The sequence below is a fragment of the Poecilia formosa genome, unplaced genomic scaffold (genome assembly GCF_000485575.1).
Source record: "Poecilia formosa unplaced genomic scaffold, Poecilia_formosa-5.1.2 Scaffold186, whole genome shotgun sequence".
In the NCBI taxonomy this organism is placed as follows: domain Eukaryota; kingdom Metazoa; phylum Chordata; class Actinopteri; order Cyprinodontiformes; family Poeciliidae; genus Poecilia; species Poecilia formosa.
The window spans coordinates 1,231,970-1,255,600 of record NW_006800125.1 but is presented as its reverse complement, the minus strand read 5'-3'; the positions used below and the strand labels follow the sequence as shown (position 1 = coordinate 1,255,600).

General features: G+C 37.0%; 1 protein-coding gene across 2 annotated transcripts; it reads right to left on the bottom strand.

Annotated features, from left to right (window-relative positions):
* Positions 1-1,298: 1,298 nt before the first annotated feature.
* b4galnt1b (beta-1,4-N-acetyl-galactosaminyl transferase 1b) lies at positions 1,299-22,198 on the bottom strand. 2 transcript variants are annotated; one of them, XM_007566120.2, is made up of 12 exons: positions 21,733-22,198; positions 19,236-19,341; positions 14,136-14,358; positions 13,872-14,048; positions 10,440-10,546; positions 7,537-7,574; positions 7,271-7,451; positions 6,847-6,939; positions 6,569-6,756; positions 6,351-6,491; positions 6,018-6,255; positions 1,299-3,281 (listed from the first exon to the last, which is right to left on the bottom strand). In XM_007566120.2, the coding sequence occupies exons 3-12, from the start codon at positions 14,348-14,350 to the stop codon at positions 3,064-3,066; spliced, it is 1,596 nt and encodes a 531-aa protein (XP_007566182.1). In that variant the 5' UTR covers positions 14,351-14,358; positions 19,236-19,341; positions 21,733-22,198; the 3' UTR covers positions 1,299-3,063. The 2 variants fall into 2 exon arrangements, with proteins under 2 accessions (XP_007566182.1, XP_007566180.1); XM_007566118.2 differs by lacking the exon at positions 19,236-19,341.
* Positions 22,199-23,631: the final 1,433 nt, after the last annotated feature.

Here is a 23,631-nt window from a genome sequence, read left to right as displayed (position 1 = left end):
TTTTTTTTTTTTTTTTTTTTTTAAACAAGGGAATAATTGGGCATCAATACCCCCTCGGGACCTGAAAATTTTTTCCGTTGTTAGAATTTATCTATGTATTTTCTTTAATTTCTAAGTTTAATGTTGGAACAAAAACAATTACTGCAACAAATTTGTGCTTCAGTTTCGTTCTCCATCCCTGGAGCCAGTTTGATGCTGGGAACTGGAGGCGATTCCCGGCTGTGTTCCTGCTGAGCTTTTCCACGCATGTCCCACTGGAAGGAGCGCCCAGAGCAAAGCCACGATGCTTAAGGGACCCCTGAGGAGGAAACGGACGCTGTACCTGCTGAGATGGATGTCATGATTTCCTTTGTGGATCTGTTGGTGCCATTTTTAGTATCATAACAGCTTTAGTTTAAATCATCCGAGATTTGAACAGATATGCGCAGCACAAACAGGGCTTGAGTAAATATCTCAAGTTTATTTACTTGAAATATTTACTGTTTGATTTGTTTAATTTCATTGATTGAATTACGTATTTTTGCTTCCATCAAACAATCAACCAACACCAAATGATAAACAACTGAGGTTCTACAAATAGACACCATAACGACACTTCACTATTTTTCTGTTATTTTTTTGTTTTGTTTTGTTTTTTTTCTGGAAAAATTAGATTTAACTTCCTCAAATAACACTAAAAGTAGCAGTCTTTTTTTTATTTAGCTCTGCCTAAATAAAAATGGCTTTAGGCTGAAAACTATGTGAAAAAATTAACATTCCATATATGAAAATGTTTCTAAATCTTGTAGAAAAAGCTCTTTAAAAAATCAAAATAAAATGGGTGATTTGTTAAATTTAAAACAGATATTCTGTAATAAATACATTTTTTTAAAAATGATAATTCAAAAATATGTGCGGCTCTTAAACCAGTTTTATTTCGCTGGACTAATTGCAGAAATGGCTCTTTGGATTGTAAAGGTTGCAGATTCTTGACAAACCAAGCTGGATGATAATCCAAGTTTATCTTGACACCACACAGGATATAAAAAAATCTCCAAACCTCCATGTGATAAATCTGGAGCACACAGTCACATAATCTCCCTATAACCACCATTTATTTTAAGGCTCGTGTGGAAATCCTTAGCCGGCGTACAAATACAGTATATACTTACTGTATTTCATACCTTAAAATCAGTCAAAAACATATAAAACATATTTTTTTCTCTTGACATTTAATATCATTTGAAAAAAAATGGTTCATAATGCTGTGAAAGAAAACTTTCCATTTCGGTAGTTGTGTGGTTTTTTTTTTTTTTTTTTTTTTTTTAGAGGGATGGGTGGGAAATAAAACAATACATTTGTGTCAAGACAATAAATGTAGCTTTGCAAAAGATCAAATCTGTGGGCAAATTATGCTACAAGCTCTAAAATGAGACAAAACAGGACTGTGCAGAAGTCTTAGCTAACAGTATTGTTAGTGTTAAAATCTTTGTGTCATCAGAAATGACACGCGTGGCAACAAGAAACAAAGACAGAAAAATATCCTGAATAGTTAAAAATATTCAAAAATTTGTTGAAATAAAACGTTTTTACAAATGGCATATTCTATGCATCAAGAAATCAGTGCAATGATTCAAGAGAGCCACCTAGAGGCCATGATGGAAATTACGGCATCATCACTTCAACCACACCAGGGTTATGATATCTGTTTAAATTGTTTTTAGTTATTTTACAGCTTTATTTTGTTGTGAGTTTTTGTTTGTCTGCTTCAATAAATTTTAGTGAATTCTTATGGTACGTCGCTTAGTTTATAAACAACAACTAAATGTTGCTTAGTGTCTGTTTAGCTTCTACTAATTACAGGAGTAGTTTTTGTTTTTCATACTTTGGTTCATTTTTAAGTGCAGAATTCAAAGAGGTCAAATTATTGATTATGTATAATGAATACTCAACAGAAAATGCCATTTTCAAAAAAAACAAAACAAAAAAATTCAATGTCTTCCAACTTTTGCTGTCGCTAATCTGTGGACTAAGTGCCGCCATGGAGGAGTATGGAGTGCCGTAATTTGCTGACATCTGATGTGAATTGCTTGTGTGAAGGGTAAAAAAAATCAATTTCACATCAGTTAGAATGGCTAATTAATAAAATTAAATAAAATTCATGAATTAGTCAGTTTAGTTCCTGTTACTTATTATTTTAGTAAACAAAAAATGTTTTCTCAATTTCAGTTTTTGTTATTTTGTTAATTTTAGCTAAGTATAATAACTTTGCACCACACACTCTTTTGACTTTCGGTAGAAACATTATTCCTGTTTCTGTCGCTCAGCTTTCTTCTGACTCTGACTAGTCCCACTATGCTTCAAGAACTCAATTAGTTATTCTATCTGCTTGTTTTTTAATTAGTCTTTGACTTTATTGAGTGATGTTAACATGCACTTTGGTTCATCCATGTTTCCTTTTGGGCGGCATGTCAAGATGCATTTTTCCTTTCATTCCCTGGGGTGCAAACACACAAAATGGAAAGCTCCAGACGGTTTCAGACAAACAACCGAAGCTGCTCTCAGATCTGACCACAGCAGCCGTCGCTCCAGGTTAAGAAGTTTCTCTCCCTCAGTCGGGACTTTGAGGGAGGACTGTAGGTACAGAGGTAGAAAAAAGGTGACAAAAAATAACGGGAACACTCCAAAGTCTGCAGCCAGACCTTTGAATCTGAATGTTCTTCATGTGGCACTGGAAAATTCAGGATTGTCTCCTACTGGGAAGTGTCTCACACCAATAAGGAGTTCTCGTTCTCACTCCATCGGTGTCATGATTGGTTTCCCGAGCAACAAAACACATATCTCACAGGAAAACAATGTGAAAAAGAAGACTGGCTAGGTGAGACCAGATTCCTGTGGTCTTTCCAAAAATAAATCCCGTCAACCCTCTCTTGAGGTTTTTACAGAACTGCCTCAAAGGCAGATGACAGCCGGACAAACCAGGCTGCCACAAGTTTTATCTGTCAGTGCAGGGTGGAGAAAAATGTCTTTGGAGATTCAGGAAGAACAGACAAACCTTCAGAGAGACCAGGAGAGATGTGAATGCTAATTACGAGTCAAACACTGAAACCGGTTTTTGAAGTACAGGAGGCCGTTTTTTGTACGTGTGGCGTCAGAGGAAGCCGGGGGGTAGCGAAACTTGGCGTATGTCTTGTCGCTTTCTGACTGTGTGACCCATGGTAGTTTGATTTTGGTTGCGTGATTGATGATGACGTCATCACAGGAGCCAACGTGGAGAGATCCAAGGCCGTCGATGAAAAACTCTAAAAAAGAAGAAAAGAGAACTCAGAACATCAAATCATTCATCATTTTGGTTTGTCTTTTCAATCACATCACATATTTCTATATGTGATAGTAAGCAGATTTGCTTAACTACATATTATTATGCTACAAAATTAAAGTGTCCAATCTTCTCTTGTATTTTCCTTAATCTGTAAATCCTAAATGTAGCAGCAACAATCCAGCCAAAGTTGCAGTACCGTAATTCCGCCACACGTAGCGCTATCTGAAAAATTCCAACTGTTCCTCAAAGGGGAGACGTTGCACTTTTAATCCAATCTCGGGTTATTATGGTAATTTCACCCTCGCCGTAGCAGCGAGTGAAATTAATTTGAGGGACAATATTTTAATAGACGGTAAATTGCGAAAATAACTTGCTAGATATTGAAAGTTCCAGTTGCTAAGGATAAATGGGCAAATATATTTACTCACAGGAAATTGAAAGAACTGCGTACAATTAAAATAAGCAAAAACATCCAGGCGGGGATTCAAAACTTAGGTCTTATAGGGCTAAATATCCAGGCGGACTTTTTAAATTTTGGACGTAAAGGGTTAAATGCTACGGTTTTGTTTTGTAATTTATGCCACTTCCTGAAGTATTTTCATCTCTTTATACTGATTGGTTCTTCTCTATCCTAGGAATACTGTGGTTGCATGAAAACAATCAGTATGTGACGCTGGGTTCGTTTACACTTTCAATCTTTAAAGTAGTCGTGTGCATGTTATTAACATACTTTGTTAAAGACACATGAAATTTTTTCCCTCTAAGTGTTTCGTACATGATGTGCTGAAGCGTCACAGTGGCAGCAAGTACAGATATTTCAGATCTTATGTCAGATTTTTTTTTCATATACCGTATTTTCCGGACTATAAGCCGCTACTTTTTTCCTAAGCTTAGAGCCATGTGGCTTATAGCCCGGTGCAGCTTATATGTGGATTTTTCTTCAACCACCAGGGGGCTCTTTAGCAGGAAGTGAATCATTGGAAGTCAAAATTGGAAATAAAAGAAGAAAGCGCCCATTAAAACAGAATTAGGTTTTAATAGGGAATTGAAATTTGAGAATGTTGTTGATCAGTTAAATAACATTGAGGGGAAAAAGAAGATTTTTCGTTTTCATTATGAGAATTTGAGGTATACATATTAGGACCCAATAGATGGCAGTAGTGCAACAATAATGGATGCAAGCTGCCGTTGAAATCTAAGGAAGAATCAATCAATCAATCAATCAAATTTTATTTGTATAGCACATTTCAGCAGCAAGGCATTTCAAAGTGCTTTACATAATTAAAATGCAAACAGCATGTGACATAGAATAAACAGTGAGAAAAAGAGATTTTGAAAAAGATTAAAAAAAAGATAAAAACATTAAAACCTGCACCCCTTTTAGGACTTCAGCTAAACGTCATTTAACTAGGACTCAAACCCTCAGGGACTTTAGTCAAAAACACCGTTTGACAAGGACTCCAACCTCTAGGTTTTTAGTTGAAACGCCGTCAACTGGGACTCTAAACCCTGAAGAAGTTTAGTTAAACGTCGTTTAACTGGGACATTTTCCGGGGGGCTTTACATCATTAAAACGTAGACAGTGAGAAAGAGAAATAAAAAGAAATTAATAATAGATAAAAACATTAAAAACATTTAAAACATCGAAGACATCAAAACCCACACTCTAATCCTAATTTAGCCATAAGCAACTCTAAACAGGTGGGTTTAGAGAAGAAGAAGAATAACAAACAGAAGAAGAAGGAGAAGAAGAACAAAAAGAACAAAAAGGAGTAGAAGAAGAAGAAGAAGAAGAAGGCGCCCATTTTCATTTAACACATGCTAGTAGCAGACACGAAGGATCAGCACTTTTACTGTTACCGTTCGGAAACTACTGTAATCAGTTCAGTTAAATCTAAACTTTGCAACTTTTTTCTTTTTCAACCGTAATAAATATGATATTCAATTGACCTGTTATTACTCAAATTTTGGGTGTCCACCCCCCTCTGCTGCTGCTGCATCGTTGTGGAAAACCTGGAGCGGCAGAGATATCTGAGGCTTATAGTCCGGAAAATACGGTATGTATTTCATAAATAGTGTTATTTCCTGGATTTTTTCTGTGAAGAACCCAGAGAGGCTTATTTTATTGTGCTTTCTGAAAAACAATAATTTTTTTACATTTAGGCACTCCTGCAATCGTCACACTTTTCTGTTACAAACTGACTCTGGCCCCCCACCAGAGAAGGGAAAAGTTATGTGGCCCTCACAGGAAAATGTTGGGGACCCCTGCTCTACACTGTAAATTATTGTTTCTTTAGATAAATATATGAACTCACATTAGTTTCACGACACACTCACATTGGTGCCACAAACATAGCGCCACAGAAATTAAGATTATGAGCAAAACTGCATTAAAAGTGTAGATGTCAACACCTACATCTCCCTGGAGTGCGATACTCATGCCCCGCAGAGAGGATGTGAAAGTTAAATTTGAATTGTCAAAGTTTAAAATAACTACTGTTTCATCTGCAGCTGTTGCCTCACAGCTTTTCTAAAAATATCACAGTGAACACTATGTTTCTTTGTTCTCTTATGTGTACAGAGAGAACATTAGGTGAACCCTATTTTTAGTCAGCATCGTGTCTTCAACTGTTGTTTAAATGATCCAGAAATTAATAACACACATCTTTTGCTGTTTTGATAATAAATTTGATCTCAGTGCTTTTACTGTACTCACCCAGGTGAGCTACCCTGGCGAGGCGGGGGTCAAAGCCGACCTGCTGGACTTTATCCGTGCGAGCCAAGAAGAAATTAATGACCCCATCCGTCACAACGCAGTTAGGAAATCCCTCAATTACATGATGAAATCCTCTTCTCATGTGCAAACAGTCTCCATCCTCCTCTCCTGGCTCGATGGAGATGGTTTGTCGGTAAGTAGCTGTGTACCCTGTAGCTTCTCGCACTGCACCCCCAACCTACAAAGACAAGAATGGAAAACATGGAGTCAAATCTCTGAGATAAAACTTTATAGACTCATTTTGAGCAACGATTCATCTTCCAGGGCACCAACCAGATCCAGAGTGGTCCTCTCTAAAACGTCTACAAGCTTCTCCAGCTTGGTATCGGCTGTGAAGAAGAAGTCATCGTCCACCCAAAGCACATATTTGGTCGTGACCTGGGAAACAGCCAGGTTTCGTCCAGCAAACCAACCCTATGACACAAGAGGTTTGAGCTTTAGAGACTCAGAGAGAATTAGCTGCAACAGCAGAGAAAGACCAGCCTGCTTACCTTCCCAAAAGGCATGATGTACTGCTCGATGTAAGGCCCAGAAATGGTTTTTGGGTTCTCGCTATCATCAGCAATTACTATCATGACTGTGGGATAGTATTTTCTGATGCTGTCAATAAGGTTTTGAAGCTTTTCATAACGCAGGAAGGTCTTTGTCGCAATGGTAACAAGCGCACTGACGTTGTACTCTGCAGAGGACAGACAGATTTTATGGTAAACACTCTTCCTGCAGAAACCACTGGTTTGGTTGTGACAGATAAAAGATGATGTTTCTGTACCTTGCTTAGGTCCAGTGTCGTAAAGTTTTGGAGTTACTCCATGACGGATCTTGATGGTGAAGGCAGCTTGATGACCTTCTGTCTTAAGCTCCACTAAGGGACACAACAAAAATGTGATTCGTTTCCTCTCTACAGACAGATCTATTTTGGAAAATAACGACATCTCTAAATGCAGTGCTAATTACAGAGTTCACATCCACTCACTATGGACAGATACATTTTCCTTTGTGCTTTTAGAGATGCATTTGAACCGTATGAAATATTCAAAAAAATATAAAGGATCAAACATCATAAACCATCTTAGCTTCGTTGTGTGCAAACTGAAAGAGGATTTTTATACAAATATAAAAATGGTGAAAACTGTATTTAATTTGATAATGTTGTTTTATCAATCCCCCCCGTTCTAAATCTGAAGAGGTCTTACCTGTGTCTGCAGTGTTAGGATGAAACAAGGTGTTTGTGTAGGTGACAAACTGCAGCTGTCGGTTCAAGTTCAGCAGCAAACTGCTAGACAGACTCATATGCATCCCTCCATCACCTTTTATTTTCACTTCCTCCACTTCTGCTGCTACGTTTAGTCTCCCTAGTGTGGCAGTGATGTTTATCTGCAGCAGGATGGAAAACAAAATAGAAAAAGTGACAGAAATCCACAAATCTGAACGGCAGATAATAAAACAGGAGGATACTCACTGTGTAATGGTCTCTGGGAAGGTCATGTAAGGCCAAGCCTGAAACAATAAGGACCGTTAGTTATTTTAGACTGACTTGGAGGAGTTTGCAGTTTTTCAAAACAGTGACACATGCTGCTTTGGGAAATTTCTCAGTCAGTTGTAAAGATTACTTCACTCACAAACTATGCAGAAAAAAACTTTTGAATGCAAGAATCCTGTTTGAGAAAAAAGAAGTGTCATGATCCCTTCAGTTCTTTCTTATTATTGTTTTTCTTCTTTAATGAACAAACATCCTCACCATATCCAGTTTGTGTCTGTGATTTGGTTTTAAACTCTCACCAAATGTGACAAAGGGGAGACAGGATGGAGACCTGACCTTAGCTAACACAGATAAGTTACTCAGTCCTGATCTAAGCCTCATGCAGCACCGTTGTTATCAACTGAGACAGTACAGACATGATGGCATCTGGTTTTACACTGTCCTGCTTTCTCACAGAACATGCAACATATTAGGATTTAACAATATTTTAAAGAACACATGAAATTTAAGTTGTTTTTATGAGATAGTAATAATCATATTGAAACAAATGGGTGGAAAGTTACAATAATCTCTCACCTTGAGTTTTATGGATTAAAACAACAACTATTATTTATTCATACCTTTGTCCCATTGATACAGACTTCTTGTAGTTTTTAAAAGTGTCTTTTTTGGTTACACTTTATTTGATGGGGTGTGCACAAGACTGACATGACACTGTCATAAACATGACATAACATCTGTCATGAATTTAACCAAAGAGAAAGAAGCAGATGAAATATTCCCCAAGAAAATTATTTAAGTCATTCTTGTGTTACAATTTTATCCAGGTGAAGGTGGATGTGAGGGGACAGGTAAGTGGGGAAGGGGGAGCAGGAATCAACATCCACCAGCTGAGTTAATAAGTTACGTTTTAGACAACTAAAAACTGGTCTTAAATCTATTTATATATTAATAAGCTTCTTGCAAACATCCACAAGCCACAGTGTCTGGTTGGAAATCATTTTGAATGCTCATTAAGAGCAAAGATACACTCATATGCCTAAAACTGTACATTAAATGATGCAATCTGAATAAGTTAGTTAATATTAAGTTAATATTAATGACTCTTTTAGCATAGCATTTGACGCTGTAATAACACTTAACATCATAACCGTTGCTGCTTGTTTCACTTTACTTGAGATAAAGAGTTGATATTAATGATACTGTAGTGACACTTAATGACATCTTCATAACTGTTGCTACTTGTTCAACTTTACTTGAGGTAAGAAGAATTAATAATGACTTTATTAAATTGACAGTGTAACAAAACTTCACGACATCTTTATTATTGGTCCTACTCGCTCCACTTTATTTCAGGAAGGGGGAAATATTAATGACTGTGTTGTTAAAGCTTTTGACACTTGATGACATCTGTAACTATTCCAATGTTTAAGGGAAAATATTAATCACACAATTATAATTACCTCATAACTGTAATTTAATACTAACAACAAATAACATTGTAATGTAATAATACACAAACATGCATGACATTTTACATTTTGATAATTAACTATTATGACATATTTATGACAGATGGTGATTCTTTTTTAATGTCAAGTTGTTATAACAAAACCTTTGTCTTGGTTAATGTCAAGTTGTCATAAAGACATTTTCAATAAAAGTGTATTAAAAGTGTCATGTTTTACTGAATGACACTTTATGACAACAGTCATAAATATTCATAAAGACTCATTCATGTTCATGACAGGCGTTATGTCATGTTTATGACAGTGTCATGTCAGTCTTACGCACACCCTGTCAAATAAAGAGTTACATCTTTTTTCAATAACTATCCCGAATTTCTTGAGATCTTACACGCCTTAGTTCTTCTACTTGATTTGCTTTCACTTTAAGTCTTGATAGATACAACATTCTTGAGTTGATCACATGTTCAGTTTTTCACTAAAAGTTTTTTTTGGGGGATTTTGCTAAAAGAGAGAGAATCGTGGTCAATAAAGTTTATCTGATTCCAATCTTTCTAGATTTAATCAATAGATGGCAACAAAATTGTTTATTTTCAGCAAACTGCAGGTAAAGCAGCTAAAATTTGTTCTTTGTTAAGCAGTTTAAGAGTTGTTACAGTTCTTCATTTTTACCTTGTATACATCTGATGAAGCTCTGCTGAGCGCTTGAGTGAGGTACTGTAATTTGTTGTAAGAGTTTCTAGTTCCATCCTCTCAGAATCCCGAACCTGACTGCATATAAAATGTTTCCCCAAACCTAATGATGCAGATTATCTCGTTTGAGATATTTATGATCAATATGCACAATGATGCACTTTAATTCTTTGAGAGGATTTCTACATTTATTTAAGGTCAAAATCAAACACTTTTCCAGAAAGTATTTCCAAAATCCTTTTATAGTTAATTCTAAACATAAAATACAAACCATCACATTGAATTTATTATATATTACAATGGTTGGGATGAAAATAAAGAAGCACACACCCACAGACTGGAGGGGAAATACATGGATTACCATGGGACGGATGAATAGACAGAACAATGTATGAACACCCAGATGGATGGATGGACAGGTTTTGCAGTAATTGTCTCTATAGACTGAGACCACAGAGATCACTCACCCCTTTCTCTGCAAACTGCATGGCTTGCAATGAACAAATACTAAAAACACAGTGAATACTTCTTATTATAATTGTAGCAGATTACCAGTCACATTGGTGCAGAGTTTTGCAGCTCCCTTTTAAAATATGGACTGATTGAAATTACTTTAAAAGACTAAATGAAAGTCTGACTTTTTGAATCCAAATATTTTAAAGCATTGAGAAATGACTCAAGACTTTTACACAGCATGAGTAAAGATGTCGGGTAAAGTAATACCTGGGATGATGATTGTTTTCATTGGCCGTACTTCCACCCCCTGTGTTGGATACTGCAGGGGATTGTTGGCCTCAGCGATGATGAGTGTGTCTGCAGCAGTCTTGGATCTGATGAGGAAGGATTTTGATCAGAACTATGCAAAAAGCAATCAGATACTCTTGAAACCAACTCTTTAAGAGAACAAACAGAGAGATTATATTTAAAATCCAGTTGGGTTGGTTTGCTCTTTGAAAATGGCTGCCGGCAGCACAGTGTATAGGGGTAGAGTGGCAGCCTTTTGGTCCTGGACACAGCTGTCCCAGCGTTCAATTCCTGACTCTGGGACACTTTCCATCTTTGTCTATTTTCTGTCTGAGCTGCTGCAAATAAACACCACTAGTGCCACAAAAACCTTTTAAAAAACCTGCCTGAAGCTGCAGAAAGTAGCACCTATAAACAATTAACAACTAAAGATAGCTTTATATAAAATATATAAACATGGAAGAATAATTACACTTTTATAAATGGAGGCATGTAGTGTCACTGTCACTTCAACACGGCTTTGTGTTTCCTGCTTTCATTCCAGGTGAGAAAACAGTTCATGTCAGCAACCCTTTTGTCTGATTTGAACAGGCCGTGTTAATTATGTAACTCATTATTGATTAGATGCTGTTGATATTTTATGTCTGCAGAGTTTCCTATCAGATACATTCTACATACTTAATGAAATATGAAAGTACTCAAGCTGCAGCCACAAGCTGCAATGCAATTAAAAGACCAACACAAAGTAAAACATAGTGGTGATATGGAGGGAAAAGTCCATCCATCGCTCCAGAGACAATAATTTGCTGAATCACGGATGTCCACAAGGGGCCATTTGTAGCAGAATGCATTAGTAAAACTCATTAACAAACTGTTAAAGTATTAAATAGCTGTCTCTACATTCAATGAGTATTTATTAAAATTAATATGGAACATTTTTTTTATATTGATGTAATTTGGTACACTGTAAAACAGTGTACCAAATTACTTAAAGAGTAGATCTAACACTGTTGAGTGTTAGATTTTGAACTTGAATGTGTGATTTTGTGAAAGATAAACTTAATGTAGTAAGTTGTGTTAACTTTGTTATTAATTTTGTCAAGCCTCCAAGAGTTGAATAAATCATAGTTTTTATTTTAGCACCTAAAAAAAACTGAAAAAAAGAAAAAGACAGGAGCAGGAACTATTTCCCAGAATGCTTGGTGGCTTGTTTTAATATTCTGTGTTGCACCGTGAGTGAGATGGAAGTGTGTTACATCGATCTGACTCTTGTGTATTTTTCAAACAAATGGTAATTTAAATGTTTAAATGTCCTGTTCACACTAAATGTTTGTGAGCAGAATTCATTGTGAAGTTTAATAAAATTCATTATCAGATTAGACATTTTTTCAAACAATTTGAAACAAGCACTTAAATTGTTCTAAAGTGATATAAGTAGTTATTTTAGCCTGATATTATGAGTGAAAATATTAGAGGAATGTGTGCTGTTTGACTAGGTGAGAGAAGGTTTGTCTTGTATATTGTGAAATAATTATTCGGTTTAAATTGCAGCATTAAGTTAAAACTCACAATTCAAGATTAATGAACTTCAAAATAATGTTTAGACATCTTGTTTCTTGCTGATAAATAAACTTAAAGAACTTTAACTGTTGAAGTGAAATTAAATTAAACAATTTTCTTGTTGACCTAAATTGCATTTCCAAGCCAGCCGTCGGACTTTTGTTTTCAAGTTAAACCACCTTCAAATGTTTTACAGTGTAGTGTACAGATAAAAATTGCATATAATTTATGTAAAACATATAATTTAAGCACAAAAGTTCTTATCTTTAAGGTTCTATTTATGTGACTCCCTAGGGGCAGAGAGGGCCTCATAAAACGTTATGGCGGTCTAGATTTGGCCCACGGGCCTTGAGTTTGACACATGTAATCTAAACCAATCCACTCCAGTCAGATGCTTAGAGTTTGAATGCCTCCTTTTCATAGTTTTACTTGCAAATAAATGTTGAACACCATGTTTGTTTCCCCTTCACCATCAGACACCACTTTGAGTTGGTCTCTCGCATAAAATCAGAATAAAATACAAAACATCTGTAAATATCTGTTTCCTTCCTATTTGTGTACTTATAGGTCTCAACGGACAGTATTTTACTGATGTGGCTTCCCAAAAAACCAATGTTTCTTAAATACCTGGAGCCTCTTTCCAGGAGTAATTTACAAAAAAAAAAAAAAAAAAAAAACAATCCTGCAACTTTCATAACATTTTACAGTTAAGGAGTCTGAGTTATTTTAATGGAGGAAAAAATATTTCTGTCACTCAGTGTGAAAAATTATTCTGCGGTGAAGCTGAATCTATGAAATCAGCAATAAAACTGCAAGTTGATGTCTTCACGCAAATATATCTAGTCAAAAATATTTGTTCAAAATACAAGATACTGTAATTTTTTTTTTAATAATTTGTTTAAGTACTAAGCTCCTATATTTTTAAGTTCATCCACCCAACAGAAAAACAGTCTTGTTATCTTTTCATTTGATATCTAAAAACACAGAATATTACCCATAAGCCATCAGAATTCCCAGCAACGGTGCAGCGGCAATTTTGAGCTGGCATAAGTCAATAAGGCGACTATTTAGTTCATGAACAGTGAAACTAAATTTAAGTTATAAAAGTTATTTTAGATTTGAAATACATAAATTGCACAACATAACTTAATTTGTTTTTATATGTTCCAATAGTTGATTTTTTTTGTAGGACACTGGTTTATATGTGACAGTAGGGATTGCCCAGCAAGGTATCCCAAACAAAAATTAGTTTTAAGGCCTTTAAGGTGAAAACATGGACTCTGAAGTTTCACCTGTGCAGTCAGTTAAACGTGAATGAGTCTATTTTCAGAGCAGTAGAGTGTAATTACAGCTTAATTACGCTGTAATTACAAATTTTTATTACATTAAAAAAGTTGAATAATTTATACAAAGCTAATTTTACTTAATCTACTTGACAAAAGTAAGTTCACTTTATTTGAATTTTCTTTTTTATGTAACAAAGTAAGTAAGTTCTTTCAGAGCAGTTTTTCTTCATAAACATAAATATATCATGCAAATAGTTGCCTTGCTCTTTTTAGCAGAGAGGCAGAATTATTTTATTAGTGTGATGTTCTGTTTTTGCACAGAATTTAGTTGGTCTCTTTATTTTTGTAAATGTGACCTATATTTTTTTTTTTTTTTTTTTTGTGATGTTCTGTTTTTGCACAGAATTTAGTTGATCACTTGATTTTGGTAAATATGACCAGTATTTCTTTTTTTTTTTTTTTTACAAGATATTTCTGTGTGTTTTTCTGTGTCTGTGGATGAAGAAACAAAAATAATAATAAGTGCCCTAATGAGTTTTGACTTGACTGTAACTTCCTTATTTACCTCTGTTGGAAACCTCTGTACTCCTTGGCTCGTCTCATCTTCATTTCCTCCAGCTCCGAGGCGTCAAAGGCCGTGTGCAGAGAGTGAGCTGACACTCGCGGGAACAGCAGCTGGGCGAAGGGCAGGTTTACTCCTGGACTCTCACCCTCACAAATGCACCCATTACGTGCCAGCAAGCTGAGAGGGCAACCAAATTCACATGCAAGTAGATTTTAATTCACACGAGGTAAAATGAATTCATGGTACGAGGAACACAAGCCTTACCCTGCTACACTTTTCCTGATATGAAAGGGGACGCTGCTTAACTGGTGGTCTGGTTCTGGGAGCCTCTCCTCCAGGTGCCTCTCCACTGTCGGCCCGAGCCGCTGCCACACGTCCACCGTGTTGTAGGCCCGCGTGGGCCATGAGTGGAGGAGAGCCAGCACCAGCACTACAGACACCAGGACGGCGAGCAGCACTGTCTTTCTCAGGGACCGCATATTGAATCCTGTAACACAAGGTGCAGACAAGTGACCTTTTATTTCCTTAATTGTCAAGTGCACACCCTACGAGACACTGTGTGCCACCCAAAAACCTCAGTGGAATTCAAAACATTAAGGAAACGGTAAACTACAAAAGCTTGGGCACTATTGTGATTAACTCTCACAGAAACAGGAAATGTAATCTGTATAGTATGAACAGAGAAAATGTGTGTAATCAGCCTTTATTGTCTCAGAGGTAAAAAGCAAAAACTCAGTGACGATTGGGTTTTATAACTGTAATGGATGTTTTCCTCTGAAATCTAGAAGAAAACTGGTTTCGGGAACCTTTCTACATCTGCTTCATTATGGAGATGTTCTGTGTATGAATGCTTCTGCCAAATGTCTTCAGTCATTACACATACAAGCACCATGTGGAAAGGAATTTCAGTGAAACACTTTTTGAACCAAGGAAACACTTTTTGAACTGCAGTAAACACTCTGCAGTGTTTACTGCATAGTGACAGTAATCACTGTCACTATGTGTTTACTGTGACAGTGAACAGTGTTATGGCTGCATAGTTATGCAGCCTGTTATGAGTATTTTCTATACTTATGTGATGTGTCATTATACAATCAGCAGTTTGATTTCTAAGAACTTTCCTCCTATGGGTGGAAATAAGAGAGAGGTTTTTATTTGTATGTCTCATTTAAACTCATGATTTGGTCATATTTGTTCACAATTCAGTTATTGTGTGTTTTGTCGCTTTCATAGCATTTAAAATGTTCAGTTGATAAATATGTATTATTTCAACTTATAACTTGGATTTACTTGGATTTTCTAACCATCTTCTAAATAAAAATGTCTTATAATTTTTTATTTGCATAATTAGTCTTAATCAGAAACTGAACAAGCAAGAGAAAAGCTCTGGGGTAATATATTCTATACATTTTGAAATAATTGTTTGAAAAGCTAAAAAAAAACAAACAACAGTTTTAAGAAAATAAACTGTCTAATCGTTTATGTTCACTCTTATATTCTGTTAAATGCTGAGATTTGTGTATTTAAATATGGAGATGGTCTGTTTCCTGAAGAAACTGTTTTCTCAGCTTCCTGAATGCTATCTTCCTGAAAAAAACAGGAAACTATAAACATGGCTGCTCAACGTGACAAATGTCATTCTATCATATAGTTTTTGCCTGGACAACTTTCTCTGTGGAAAGAAATTTATGTTGCATCCTCATTTGAAATCTGAAGTATTATTATTATTTTTAGTGTAACTCTTCTTATTGAGTTGTTGGTCACCTAGCACAACAAAAGATGAAAAACTCCTCACAATGTGACTGACCGCAGGCAAGTGGTCCGACAGGCTCCACCAGCGCTCCTCAGAATTCTTTATTACTATTATTCTTTTTTTTCTAGATTTGATCATACAGTCCAAACAACAAATACAATAGTTAAATTTCCAAAAACAAAACATTCTTATTCAATGAATCAATCAAAAATAACATCAGCAGCAATAAACAGTAAATAACAGACAAGTGCTACACCAATTAACAGTCAAAACACTCACAAAACATTTTTCTACATATCAACAAATTCACAGTCTGAACCCAACAAAGGACGAAAAACTCCTCATAATGGGTACGTTCACACTGCAGCCTGAAGTGACCCAATTCTGATTTTTTTGCCAGGGCCGTTCACACTGCCAGTAAATGCGACCTGTCTGCAGTCTGAACGGGCAAACGACCTGAAAGTATCCCGCATGCGCAGTAGAGGGCGCAATAGCGTCAGCGTTCTAAGTGTTCTGCCAACCATAGACATAAATACGTAGACGCCTCGTGGAGGGGTCGGCCCGTTGCTGCGATACGTAACAGCGTCCGCCATATTGAATGTGGAATATGTGCCAGTAAGGTAATACAAGTGAATGGACCGAACTTCACAAAGTGCCGTTCTACAAAGTATTTTAAATTAATACCCATCACTGACACATTTTCTCACACACATTAATATATTTGGCAATCAAAGAAATGACTAAGGACAGAGTTTCTAACTTTTGATGTGATTATTTCATTGTTTGGGGGCATTTCTGAATAAAGAGCACAATGTTTTTATTTGATAGAATTATTCTGATAATTTTTATATTAACACTGATGAACAGACATAATTTTACAGTGTTTAATTAAAGAACATATTTACATAATTCCATAATTTAATGTGCATTTAACGTTTCAAGACAAGAAACAAATTATTTTCTTGTATTTATTTTTATACATTATTGAGAAATTACTTTTGATTTATAAATCAGTCGTTGTCAAACATTAAACTACATATTTTTCTTACTTTTTTCCCAGAGAAAAAAAATATTAATTAACTATACATCAACTCTGCTATTGACAGCAATGAGTTAAAAATAATTTTAACAGAATAAATTATTTTCATTTCATTACATAAGCTGAATTAATACACTAATACTTCAGATTGAGATATTTAAAAATACACAAAGAGTGATAGAATAAGCATTTATTTATTATACTGGGAACAATGATCACAGGCAGGTGAACTCAATGACTTCTGAGACGTCCTGGTTCACAGGCTAAAGCCAAAGATAAAAGAGAAATTAGCCAAGTGTAATAGAAAATACATATATGTTTCCTTCACATTCAGAAAAAGACATTTTCAGCATGTTGGGCTCTGACTCGAAGCATTTTTATAGCTAAATACCGACATGGTAAAGCTGAGCTGGGAAACAGAGACTGAAGAACAGCAGCTCCAGCTCTGATCCTGACTGATCTTTCCTCACTAAATCCCCTGATTTTTAACGAACTTCTCCTCTAACAGCAGTTTCTCATCAGCTCTCTCTCATTAGAAAACAGTATGAAAACGTTAGCTGCTACGCTAACAATCAGCGGTTATTTCGGGCCAATTTAGCTACATAGGAAATATTTTTCGGTTGTTTAGAAGCGAATTTCTGGCTGCAAAGTCAAGTAATTCTGATCTTTCATCCTTACCTGTGAAAGGTAAAGCCAATGAATCCAGTTTTTTTCATAAAACAGTTGAAACAAGTCCACACAGCACAGGATTTAAGGAGCTCCAATAGCTCTGCTGCCACATAGAAAATGGCGGACGCCGTTACGTACCACTCAGCGCTCCATGAGGGGTCTATGTATTTATGTCTATGCTGCCAACTGCCATAAAAAGAAGTGCTCAGTGTTTGCGGAAGTAGACATGGAGGCTAACGGTGGAGCTTAGCTTACATATTTGAAGTAGTTATCCGCCGGAGAAGCATATTAACGACTTAATCCTTATATAATCCCACTTGCGCATATGCATAATAGTGAGATTTGTTGAGAAACAGTGACGTTCAGTTCGGATGAATGACGTTAGGTCGCATTTGAATCGGATACGTATCGGATATGGGACACATTCGAAAAAGAATCCGACCTGTGCTGTTCACACTGCCATGAAAAGATCGGATACAGGTCGCATTACGTCAAAAAAATCGTAATTGAGTCACTTCAGGCTGCAGTGTGAACGCACCCATTATGTGACTGACCGCAGGCAAGTGATCCGACAGCCAGGCTGAAAAATAAAAGACACAGTTAGCGCCGTGACTGAGTGATCAGCCACGAACACCAACCGGCGCAGCTCCCACTCATAGGGTCACATTTTTCCAGCCCAACCACAATAAAACTTTACAAATTATATTTATAGGTGTTAAATATTCTTACAGTACCTCGTTAATTGTTGAACTTAAAAATTATGACCCTAAGTAAAAAAAGAAGTGAAAAGCTGCCTCTCTCGCACCCACCTCCACCAGCGCTCCTCAGAATTCTGGTGGAGGAAGCCGCGAGAGTGCCTGACGGACCCGTTGCATGCAGTCACTCATCACACCACTAGGTGGCTCCAAATAAACGCATTGATCAAAAACACATACAACCATCACTATAATCATTTCGATCAAAACTCACACAAAGACACACGAGCTCTTCTCTCTGTTACATCAGGAAATCTAGTAAAGACTTGGCTACATGGCCAAGCCTTCAGGCCAGTTTGAATAATTATATTTCCCCATTAGCCAAGCTGAGAGATGAGCGCTGGAATCACTGGTCCAGAGACCCAGTCAGGTTGGCGGCAGATCCAGATCTGCTTCTTCTCCTAAAGTGTTTAAGGAGCTTCTATTGATGATAAGTACAATCCTTGAGTGAAGAATAATCGATATAGTGATGTAAATAACATCTGAAGTCTAACACTTTAGATTTGTTATAAAACCACAGATTGTCAGACGGATTTTAAATAAACATACTCTGTATCATTGACTATGTGCCTGACTAAATATACACAAATAGTCCATATTAAAGACTAGTTGTGTTTTTTGTCTGCATATTTTTATCTTAGTAAATACAGCATTTTAAGAGTTAACCATGTCGATGCAAAGGAATTTGCATTTGGTTTCATTTAGACCACATTTTCTTGGCCAGCGTTGTTAGTCGGTTTTCCCCCTCCTCACCATTCTAGCTCCTTGCAACCACACCTCCTTTCTACCAAAACACAATAAGGTCTTTATCCTCTTGCTGTGACCAACAACAAAAAGGAATAATCTGCTTGTGTACTTCAGTGCTTTGATCGGTCATGTTGTCCATATGTAGCTCTGTTTATTAAGAAAGCATGTGAGAATTCACCCATTTGTGAAAGCAATGAAGAAAACACAACATAAGCAAACAGAATCCATTACAAGCCTCCAGATGTGACGTAGTGTGATTACAACACAAGCCTCTGTGTGTTGTTGAGTCTGAGAGACACTCTGCTTTTGAACAGATGCCTGCAGCACAACTTAGGCTACAGCAATCTTTACACAACATATACTGCATTTTAGAAAAACTCATTAACCTACTCAAATTTTACCTCACTGGCTCTATCCAGTCAGAGAATGATTAGCCTTTGTTGGGAGGAACCAGCATTTCCAGAAACCAAGCAGGCAGTGATGTGAGCATGTGAGTTTCTGCTCCATCTGTAAGTAAGTTAACAAAACAATCAACCCAGTTATTCTGGCAGTTCACTATCAAAAGCAGAGTTAACTTTGTGTTGTTAGTTTTTATTACTTGATTGATTTCATATTTAACTCTATCACAGTTCTGATCTGATAAATACACAGAAATTTTCTTACTGTTAAGTAAGCAGAGGGCGCTCATAGAAAACGTGAAAAGTGCATGTTTCAGGTTGATTTTCAATAGATTGTTTAGACTCTTTAGTTAATGAACATTGATATAAATTGACAGCCCTTTCTCCTCATTCCTCATGTGTCAGCTTGATTTGAGTTCACACCCCTTCCCAGGAAACCGAGCATCGTTTACGCTGTCCTGTTTCCTCTGCCAGAACGCCAGCTGTTTTTCGTCCTCTAATTTCCTTTGCTTGCCCCTTTCCCTCAGCTGTCCTCACATGCAACTCTTAACTCTTCTGGTTCCTTTGTCGCTTTCTCTTCTCTCCACACTGTAAAGTCTAATAGCTACCCTGACTTACACAAATTAGTTAACTTTACTAGGCTACCAATAAAATGCACTATTGTCTTAACATATATGAAGTGAAAAACACAACACACATATTGTTTAGAGTGAACATTACTTTATTTAGAGTTAAGCTCACTTGTAAACTGTAAGTTGCCAGCATCTCTTTCACTGTGCATTTAAAGAAATGTGCATGTGCAGATCAAATACAACAAAAATGTCTCAACATAATCTTAAGGTGTTTTCTAGATTTACACAGTCCAGCGGCTGACCTCCAGATGTCAGCATCGCAACTTAGCATAGCTCAAATCATCAGCGAGTGTGGTACTTAACTTCTATCTGCTGCTATGGTTTGTGCTGAGTTCAGTCATGATCCTAAGAACTGAAAGCAACTGGATGTACAGACAAAACAGATATTGATCATGCCCCTTAATTGCTTGAGCATTCCTTCAGTACGCAGCACTGGAAATGTTGGCAGGACAGACAGTTTACAACATTTCCCTGTTGAAATGCAATGTTTTTGTTTGGTTTCATCACAGGATTGGGACACTGATGAATCCAGGTGGGTGGGATGCTGAGTATTTAAATAGTCATTCTGAGTTACTAAGTCAAAAGTACATCTAAAGTAGTTTATCGAGTGCATCCTACTCGATTGGTTTAGTTCCTTACACTCATCTGTGTATTCTACAAAGGGTGCACTAATGGGTACAACGTTCTCTACCTTTTTTATTGCAATCAGTTTGCATACTTTTTTTAATGATGTCTAATTGGATTTTACTAAAGCTTTCTGGTTTGCATTGTTCTCCACTGATTCTTCTGTTACTCAGCTCTTTTCATCACTCCGTGTCTCAGGTTGATTTTTAATACATTGGTTAGACTCTAACCAAAGCATCTGCTGTCACAGCAAGTTTTTTTTTTGCATTAATTCTTATGGCTTTGCTCTCCCTGCATGCAATACTTTGGGTCATCCATTAACCCTTGTGCGTGTGAGGACTGAGGCAAACGTAGAGGACTGTGGTAAATGATACAAGTTTTCAACCGACTCCACACGGTGGAGTCGGTTGAAGTCGGTTTAACCCTTGTGTTTACACACAGGGGTTAAACTCCAAACATGACATTTTGGAGTTTCATGGGTCATCCATTAAACTCCAAAATGTAAGGGAGAATTATTTTATTTATTTATTTTTAACAGAAATTAGGTTGATGCTACAATTCAACATTGAAAGGAAGTTAGTGTGTAAAACTCCAATGTAAAAAAAAAAAGGGGGAAAGAAGTAAATGAGTAAAAATAAAATAGGAATATTAGGTTTTAATTAGGGCAAAAACATGACGTGACATGTCTTTGTCAGTTTGGTGTCACAATCAACACCAAGTATGCCTGCTGGTGAGAAGTGACTCACAGAAAGGAAATATATGAGGAACATTGTTGGAATATTCTGGGGGTTCCTCCCAAAGTGGCAGAATCACTTCTGCTCGTTTGGGTCCATCTGGGCTCCTTTCTAACGCCACATGATCCACCGAGCGACATCTGTGGTAAAAATGGGAGGATAACGCAGTTCTCCGTCCTTCCGAAACAGCGGTGTTGAAATGCCTGTCAGCAAGCAGGCCCATTAGCCTATACCTTTAACGGTGAAAAATACTGCAGGGGAGCTCCGTGTAAAAGGCGAATGCACGCTTTACATCCTAAACCCATCTGACAAATGCAACCTCGTCCCTCATTTAGGCAATCTCTTGCACACAAATATATTTTTCCCCCTTTGTCTGTTGCTTAAAAAAATTGCTGTTCAATGTTCATCTGAAGCTCGAAGCATCGTCAAAAACATCCTTCTGAGAACGGGCCCCTTTCTCTTTAAACAGTGGCTTATTATTGAAGGAATTGAAATGAACGGGCTTCTCACCTCAGTTAAGACGCGCTCCAAGACGTGTCACCTCCCTGCTGCACATAGCGCTCCCCTGTGATGATGGATCCGTTCCACGGCGGCCTGATGGAGTTAAAACCAGATAAAAGGAGCAGACGGGGAGGACTGATAATAAGGCGGCCGCCGCACATCGCAGCACACAGCAGCAGCACGCTGTGGATGGACGAATGCTCCCCCTGCAGCAACAGCGGCTGCAGCGCAGTGGAGAGGCACCGCACCTACACCCCGAGAGCCAGATGGATGTCTGAGCTGCACAAGCTCCAGCCTGCACTGACGAACACAGTGCTCATTTATGTTAAAAATGCTCAGTTATACTGGAGTGTGTTCGCCCCAAAAGCATAAGAAGCTTTAAAAAAAAAAACCCAACAAAAAACCAAATGGCTTTGTTGCAGCAAACGTGTGGACAATGTGTACAGTCAGAGTGTACCCTGGCCAATCCCTTCCTTCTGCTACTCTGCACACAACCCCCCACTACACAGCCCACTCAACTCAAGATTGGTGTGGCTGAAAATAAAGTAGAATATGATTGTAAATGTAATTGTAATTGAATGACAGATTCCCACATCTTGCACTGAGCCTACTTTGAAATGTGTTTTCAGAGCAGTGCAGTTCCACGTATCAGCTGTTTTTTTATGTAGTAAGAACAATGGAAATACATTACCTCTTAATGATCAGAGTACTTTCAAGTTATTTGTACTTAAGTGGCTGTATTGTGTAAAGTTGCTTTTTTTTTTTTTTAGCTTTACATCTGGCTAGGACATCATTCCCTCATCCATCATGAACATACCTGGAGTGTTGCTTTGATTCTTTCATGCATGTTTGAGAAATCCTTTAAGTGTCACCTTTGAGAAGCAGCTCCTCCTCTTAGCTGTAGTTTCCAAGCTTCTGAGCCTCTGCATTAAAGACCACCCCTCCACACTGACTTCCTCGCTCAGCTCCTTCAAACTAGCCAGCAGCAGTTAGCAAATTGCTTGCAATTGGTGGAACTGCACATCTGCTGAGCTAATTATGCCAGCTACTGAAAGCAGAGTGCCAGAAAGAGCAAGAGTTTCTTAAAAGGACAGAGACTCAATTTCAAGTAGTTAAATTATGAAGTCCAATTTCTTTTAAGTTATGTTTAATATATGCAGCATTTTAATAACAACTGACAGTAACGTTTGTTGGGAGTCGGACTTCTGGGAACCAAAAATGTTCCAATCTCACACAATGACATCAAAACTGTTGGGAATCAGAATTTGCACCAATATTGGCCTTATGGAATTATTAATAATTGTAATAAATAGTTTACTATGAATTAAATTATTAATAAATTTAAATGCTTTAGCTTAAATGGAGTGCCTATTCCAGTATCTCTGGAATCATAAGCCAATCTCAGTCTCTTCACACACTTAATCAAGTCTGAGAATTTATTAACAAAATAAAATCCAATCAGATTAATAAACCAACAATGACAAAATGAAGTGGAACACTGAAAAATGAACTTAAAAACTAACTAACTAATTAAACAAGAAAACAAAGGGAAAATCAGATTTGTAGAATCAAATCTGATTTGGATTTGTCCCCCTTTTCAGATGAATGTGATGAGAGTGGGAGAAGAGATTGGTAAGAAAGGGAGTCGGTGAATACTACACTTAACTAAATTCCGGATCCAGTCAACAGTGAATATGCCACTGTTTTGAACATGTGGCATATTCAAAACAGCAAAGCAAAAACATAATATAAGAATAACACAGAGTATTGCATGCTTGCTTAAGACATGAAAAGCAATTCACAAAAACACCTATTTCAGCCCAGATACGTGACGGTCTTGCTTTTTGTTGAAGTCAGTCAGGTTCAAGCATGTCCAAAAATCCAAAAATTGAAGTAAAAGCAAATAAA